This window comes from Trachurus japonicus, chromosome 17 (genome assembly GCF_045865225.1).
Source record: "Trachurus japonicus isolate A0001 chromosome 17, Traja_1.0".
Lineage (NCBI taxonomy): Eukaryota > Metazoa > Chordata > Actinopteri > Carangiformes > Carangidae > Trachurus > Trachurus japonicus.
This window is the reverse complement of record NC_140923.1, coordinates 1,590,072-1,597,309: the sequence shown is the minus strand read 5'-3', so window position 1 is coordinate 1,597,309 and position 7,238 is coordinate 1,590,072. Positions and strand designations below refer to the sequence as shown.

The 7,238-nt window shown below is 44.3% G+C and overlaps 1 protein-coding gene across 1 annotated transcript; it reads right to left on the bottom strand.

Moving 5' to 3' along the window:
• Positions 1-1,428: 1,428 nt before the first annotated feature.
• LOC146969689 (NLR family CARD domain-containing protein 3-like) lies at positions 1,429-6,736 on the bottom strand. Its single transcript, XM_085804500.1, has 5 exons — positions 4,752-6,736; positions 4,464-4,637; positions 4,199-4,372; positions 2,534-2,580; positions 1,429-1,967 (listed from the first exon to the last, which is right to left on the bottom strand). The coding sequence occupies exons 1-5, from the start codon at positions 6,587-6,589 to the stop codon at positions 1,429-1,431; spliced, it is 2,772 nt and encodes a 923-aa protein (XP_085660626.1). The 5' UTR covers positions 6,590-6,736.
• Positions 6,737-7,238: the final 502 nt, after the last annotated feature.

Sequence of the window (7,238 nt, the reverse complement as noted above, 5' to 3'; positions counted from 1 at the left end):
GACAGCAGCAGCCAGTAGCTAACGTTAGCTTAGCTGAAACAGGATAGATGGGACCACCGGCCGGTAGCCCCTTAAATAAACCCAGCACAGTGACGTTATACAAACTAACGTTAAGTGTAACTTACTGGTAAGTTATTGTTGACAGCTGGTGTGGACAATAATCACACCAGTGAGTAGGCTAGAGTAGAAAAGTTAACTGCCCCATGCTCGAGCTGAACAGTAGCCTTCTGTTGCTAGGCAACCATGTCAACGACACATTCTATGATTATTTCGTTATCACGAGAAAACGGTCTTTGTTATCTCGAGATAACGAAATAAATTAATTCGTTATCACGAGAAAACGGACTTTGTTATCTCGAGATAACGAAATAATAAGTCGTTATCACAAGAAAACGGTAATAAAAAAAATGTATACGGACCTGGCCGTTCTCGGCTTCCGTACAAAACAACTCAGGGAACACCAAAAAGGGAAAAACATAAAAAAAAAGAAAAAAAAAGAAAACATAACAGCTTGGAGACTAGAGAACAGAAATTACAAAAGTTCAAACCAAACAGGGGCTCAGGAAGTGCGTTGGGATGGGATGGACTGCCAGAATGGGCTCAAGTGTCTGACAGGGATGGTGACACTGACAAACCGAACTCAGATGGAAGACGATGGACGGGTGGACAGACAGATGGATGGACGCAGGGCCGTTGTCTAGGGGAGAAAGGTGATGATAACTCTAGGGGCCCAGCGCCCAGTGGGGCCCATAAAAAACCCCAGTAGTCTAATCTTTGTATGACTGATTTATTCTGCGTAAGACCCTGACTAATACTCATAGTACACTGTAAAAACTCTACATCTTTCCAAGAATATTTGTCTTATTTCTTGTCCAAATGTCTCATTTCTAGTCAAAACTAATCTCTTTCCACTTAAAATAAGACTCATTACCTAAAAATTAACTTGTTTTCAGATCATTTTCACTTAAATTCACAATAAATAGAAAAATCTGCCAGTGAAAGTAAGTTTTTTGTGCTTGTAATAAGGAAGAAAAACTTGCTCCACTATCAGATTTTTTCTACTTATTCCAAGTGAAAATCTGCTTGAAAGAAGTAAAAAGTGTCTAAAAACAAGCTACTTTTAATATGATGTGTCTTATTTTAAGTAGAATGAGATTTGTTTTGACTAGAAATGACATTTTGACTAGAAATAAGACAAATATTCTTGCTAAGATACTTGAGTTTTTGCAGTGTAATGCTGCATTAGCATCAAAACAAAGAAGGCTAAATAAAAAAACGATAATACATACGTAGTCTAAGAAAAAAAAAGGAAAAGTTAGGGGGAGGGGCCCACTTTAGTATTCTTTAAGGGGGCCCAGAATTCCTAGCAACGGCCCTGGATGGATGGGGACAGAGACAGACATGTAGGAACTGAACTGTCTGATAGCATCAACACAGACGCACCGAGGAACCGAACCTGGCCCACACAAACCCAAACCCAGGATACAGCGGCTCAGTGGAGGTGGTGTAGAAGGTGTAGATGTGGACCAGTGAGTCGGAGGAGGAGGAGACTCTGTAGAAGGACAGAGAGCCAGCAGGACAGTCCACATACACTGCTACTCTGTTAGAGACAGAGCAGGAGGAGGGGGAGGCAATGACTCTGTTTTTGTGCCAGACAGAGTAACGACCATCAGAACAGAACAGACTCCAGGACTGATCGTTCAGTCCAAACACACTGTCTCCACTGTCTCCTTTCCTTCCGATTCCTCTGTAACTCACTGACACGTCGACGTCTCCTCTGCACTCCACCTCCCAGTAGCAGCGACCGGTCAGACCAGTTGAACACAGCAGCTGAGGACTCTGGTCAAATCTGTCTGGATGCTCGGGATAGGACTGATCCTCCTCCACGTACGTCGCCTTCCTGTTGTTGTCGGACAGTTTGATCTTTGTGCGCACTGTGTTTGTGTCGATTGTGAGTGGACAGGAATCTGATGGAGAGAACAAGACACAGCTGCAGTTATTGATCATGTGATCAGTTATTGATAGGGGTGTCACGATTCTCCAAATCCTCGATTCGATTCGATTCTCGATTTTTTTTCTTTTTCTTACAGCACAGAGGCCTATGCCATTTTCAGACTAGTCTAGTCTACGATCATTGGTTTTATTCATCAAATTTCGTACAGTAAATCTTATTTCAAAAGGCTACATATAAGTGATGCAATTTCCATAATGTATCACATTAGGCACTATGGTCACATTTAAATAATTTATTTACAATATAAAGGTAACAATTTTACCAAGAATGCCCCCAAAAATCATGATCCAGGGGCCAAAATTGCCCCCAAGGTTTTGAAACAAATATATTTATATCTGTACATTATCATAATTTTATTTTCATTAATTTAGCGTCGCGTCATCTCCTGATGTCCTCTCTTTGACTTCGATGCTCGAGACCATGACGTAATTTCAATCGTGACACCCCTAGTTATTGACAGTGTGAAGATGGTTGAATGTGCTGCTTTGTTTCCATGAATCAAAATAAAAACACACTTACACTTCCTCAGACCTGGTGTCAACCATGGGGCTCCAGCAGGCTCCACCCTGAAAGGAGATTCAAGAGGCTTCTTCAATTCTGAAGACCAGTGTGAGAAAACCCAGGTACTAAACCCTAGGTGGGGACAACACCTGGTGGTCCTTAGAGTCGTTGACTACCCGTTGTTAGTCGTTAGGGTCACATGATCTAGTAGTAGTGATCCCAGTAGTTCATCACACGTTTACATGACACTTGAAAAAAACGAATTATTGCCTTAATCCGACTATAACTGGACAACTGAAGTGCATGTAAACACCTTAGTCCGACTGAAATCGGAGTTGGAGAACTCAGATTCAGACACCCAGATAATGCGATTGCAATTTGATTTTCTCATTGTAGCCTATTTCTAAAATAAAACGTGTTCTACAATTGATAGGGACATTCTATACATTTCATGTTTCAGCAACACACACTCTGAAAATGTACAGTATGTATAGTTGACATGGTAAATCTAAATTCTTAGATTTGTTCACATCATATAGTAGCAAAAAGATTCCAGCACCTCAGCCTATTTCTCTGAAATAGAAAACTTTGTGCTATGGTGTGACGCTCACCACCTCACTCTGAATGCTATTAAAACTAAAGAGTTGGTCCTAGACCCAAGATCAGTCAATCATAATGATATCTCAGAGTTCACTTGGATGACACTTTTAGTTGGCATGTGCATGTTGATAACTTGTGTTCTCGTCTACAGCAGAGATTGTACTTTCTACGCAGACTAAGTGTATATGGGGTAGACAAAAGTATCATGTTTTTATTTTACCAGGCAGTGCTAGAGAGTTTAATTAGATATGGAATGGCATCATGGTATGGTAACCTCTCCACAAAACTAAAAACTAAGCTTGCTCGTCTCGTACACACGGCCATGAAGGTCATTGGGAAAAGCGACTACCAGACCTTGCAGTCCATGTATGAGCAAACTGTTTTTAGGCCCAGAGGATAAACGACCCCTCTCACATCCTTCACTCAGAGTTTGACCTCTGACCCTCGGGCAGACGATACAGAGTCCCTCACTGTAAACTCAACCGTTTTACGAATTCTTTTGTTCCAACTTCCATCAAATTACTTAATAATACTGCTTGAGTTTGTGCAATAATTCTTATAGTGCTCTTACTATGAATTTATGAGGTGTATGTATGTGTTATGTTATGGGATATGTGCAATGCTGTTATGTTTTGGGTTGGTATGGCTGAGGTTGTATTGTTTTTTGTCATTGTGGCCTTCAAGGCATTTATGGCGCAGCTACAGAGTCCAAGACAAATTTTCCTGAGCAGGACAATAAAGTTTATCGTATCGTTATCGTATCATAAAAACCCTTCTTCTGAAATTATTGCCATCTAAAGCAGAGAGCAACTCATCTCTGGCCCGTTTGAAAGACATTTTGACATGACTGAGATACAGTAGCTCACATGAGCTGTGTTTATTTACCCTCACCTCTGTCACATGGTGAGCAATCAAGCTGTTCTGATCTGACAGCTACTGCAGCAACTCGCTTAATGACTACTGTGGATTTGACGGCTACGGCACCAGCATCTGGAGAGATTTATTTATGGGTGCCATAGCCTTCGCAAAATCCACTGTTGCTTAAAGTCCCTAGTGTGTGTGGCTGCAGAAGCCTCTCCATACCTGAGAGAGTCCAGTCTCCAGTCTGGATCCTCCAGTCCAGCAGACAGTAGCTTCACTCCTGAGGCTCCTGGATGGTTGTAGCTCAGGTCCAGGTGTCTCAGATGGGAGGGGTTGGAGCTCAGAGCTGAGGCCAGAGAAGCACAACCTTCCTCTGTGACCAGACATCCTGACAGACTGAACACGCACAACAACACACAGGAACCCTCTGTCAACACCTGCTGCTGTGTTCAAGTGGCATCAGATAAACAGCTGGATGGATCCTCACCTGAGAGTCTCCAGTCTACAGTGTGGACTCTCCAGTCCACCAGACAGCAGCTTCACTCCTGAGTCCTGCAGGTTGTTGTTACTTAGGTCCAGGTGTCTCAGACTAGCGGACTGGGAGCTGAGGATTGAGGACAGAGCTTCACAGCTTCTCTCTGAGAGGTTACAGCCACTCAGTCTGAAGAGATGGTCATGAGGAATTAAAGAAGACAAGAGTTTATTATCTGTTCTGTTGAAAAGGCAGAGGGGTTTTTATATAATGATTAATAAATCCAACTATCTCTACACTTACAGAGCTTTTTTAGAGGCTTTGACCACTGGCAGCAGCCTCAGAAGAACCTCCTCTGAAGCAGAGTATTTCTTCAGGTCGAAAACGTCCAGATCTTCTCCTGATGACAGTAAGATGAAGACCAGAGCCGACCATTGTCCAGGAGACAGTTTATCCCTGGAGAGACGTCCGTATCTCAGGGACTGTTGGATCTCCTCCACTAGAGAACGGTCATTCAGTTCATTCAGACAGTGGAACAGGTTGATGCTTTTCTCTACAGAGGGAGTCTCTTCAATCTTCTTCTTGATGTACTGGGCTGTTTCCTGATTGGACCGTGAGTCACTTCCTGTCTTTGTCATCAGGCCTCGTAGGAGATTCTGATTGGTCTTCAGTGAAAGACCCAGGAGGAAGCGAAGGAACAAGTCCAGGTGTCCATTTGGACTCTGTAAGGCCTCGTCCACAGCGCTCTGGTAGAAGGGTAGTAGGTCAGGTTCACAACTGAAGACTTTACTCCACATTTGGGCCAACACTGATTTCTTTCCTGACAGCAGGTTGCGTCCAGAGTTGATGAAGGTCAGGTGGACATGAAGAGCAGCCAGAAACTCCTGAACACTCAGATGGACGAAGCAGAACACCTTGTCCTGGTACAGGCCTCTCTCCTCTTTAAAGATCTGTGTGAACACTCCTGAGTACACTGAGGCTGCTCTGATATCGATGCCACACTCTGTCAGGTCTGATTCATAGAAGATCAGGTTTCCTTTCTGCAGCTGCTCAAAAGCCAGTTTTCCCAGAGTCTCAATCATCTTCCTGCTGTCTGGACTCCAGTGTTGAACTGATCTAGGTCTACCATGACGCCTATCATTCTCCATTTTCAAATGAACCACCAGGAAGTGGATGTACATCTCAGTCAGGGTCTTGGGCAGCTCTCCTCCCTCTCTGGTCTTCAACAGCTTCTCCAGAACTGTAGCAGTGATCCAGCAGAAGACTGGGATGTGGCACATGATGTGGAGGCTTCGTGATGTCTCGATGTGGGAAATTATATCATTGGCATGCTCCTCATCTTTGAACTTCTTCCTGAAGTAGTCCTCCTTCTGTGGGTCAGTGAACCCTCTGACCTCTGTCACCATGTCAACACTCTCAGGAGGGATCTGATTGGCTGCTGCAGGTCGTGTGGTTATCCAGATGCGAGCAGAGGGAAGCAGGTTCCCCCTGATGAGGTTGGTCAGCAGCACGTTGACTGAGGTGGACTCTGTCACATCAGTCAGGATCTCAGTGTTGTGGAAGTCCAGAGGAAGTCGACACTCGTCCAGACCGTCAAAGATGAAGACCACCTGGAACTGATCAAACCTGCAGATTCCTGCTTCTTTGGTTTCAGGGAAGAAGAGATGAACAAGTTCCACCAAGCTGAACTTTTTCTCCTTCAGCACATTCAGCTCTCTGAAGGTGAAGGGAAATGTGAAGTGTATGTCCTGGTTGGTTGTGTCTTCAGCCCAGTCCAGAGTGAACTTCTGTATTAAGACTGTTTTCCCAATGCCAGCCACTCCCTTTGTCATCACTTTTCTGATTGGTCGGTCTCTTCCAGGTGGGGCTTTAAAGATGTCTTCTTGTCTGATGGTTGTTTCTGGTCTGTCTGGTTTCCTGGACGCTGTTTGAATCTGTCTGACCTCATGTTCCTCATTGACCCCTTCAGCCCCTCCCTCTGTGATGTAGAGCTCTGTGTACATCTGCTTCAGAAGGGTTGGGTTTCCTGCTTTAGAGATCCCCTCAAACACACACTGGAACTTCTTCTTCAGGACAGATTTGAGTTTGCGTCCACAAACTGCATCAATATATTCTGAAAGAAAACACAACAAATAAAACATAACATTTTAATTCCTCTAAATAACGACTATGAACATGCTTCCCTCCGTGTGTTGATGTCAGTGAACGTCTCATTTGTCCATCATGTTGAATCTTTAGAGAAATCCTCTTACTGCTCTGCAGACGCTCAGCCAGCTCCTCCTGTTTCCGCCTCCTCAGGAAGTTCACTGTGATCTTCACTAATGCCTCTCTGCTGCTCCTCCTCTGCTCTTCATCCTCACCATCCAACACCTCCTCATCCTCCCTCTGACTCCCTGAGCATTCTGGGTAATCTGGACTCAGAGACTTGTGGATCTCCTTCAGCTCATTTTTGATGTCCTCTTCCAGCATCTGGAACAGAAACTCTCTGAGTGACAGCATCAAACTAAAACCACGGAGCCAAACATCAGGTCCATGTTGGACAGACTGACAATCCACTGGTGTCAAAGTGCAGCATGGAGATGATTGTGAACACAACAGATGTAACAGCAGCTGTTGGACATGTACTCACCTTAAACATGGAGTCCAGGTGTGTTTGATGCTGCTGGGCGGAATGGCCCCTGGGAACCTCTGAGCTCTCCTGGTCCACTCTGTGGAGGAATCATGGAGAATGAGCTCACATCATGTCTGTCCACACAGAGACACACACACAAGCTAAAGGTCCATGCAGTC

What these genes read in the sequence shown, in the direction of transcription:
- LOC146969689 (XM_085804500.1), bottom strand. Translation starts at nt 6,589, where the DNA reads ATGTTTTATTTGTTGTGTTTTCTTTCAGAATATATTGATGCAGTTTGT. An exon ending in TGTAGACTGGAGACTCTCAG is followed by an intron (nt 4,373 to 4,463) that starts GTGAGGATCCAT and finishes GTGCGTGTTCAG; the next exon opens with TCTGTCAGGATGTCTGGTCA. An exon ending in GACACCAGGTCTGAGGAAGT is followed by an intron (nt 1,968 to 2,533) that starts GTAAGTGTGTTT and finishes TCTCTCCATCAG; the next exon opens with ATTCCTGTCCACTCACAATC.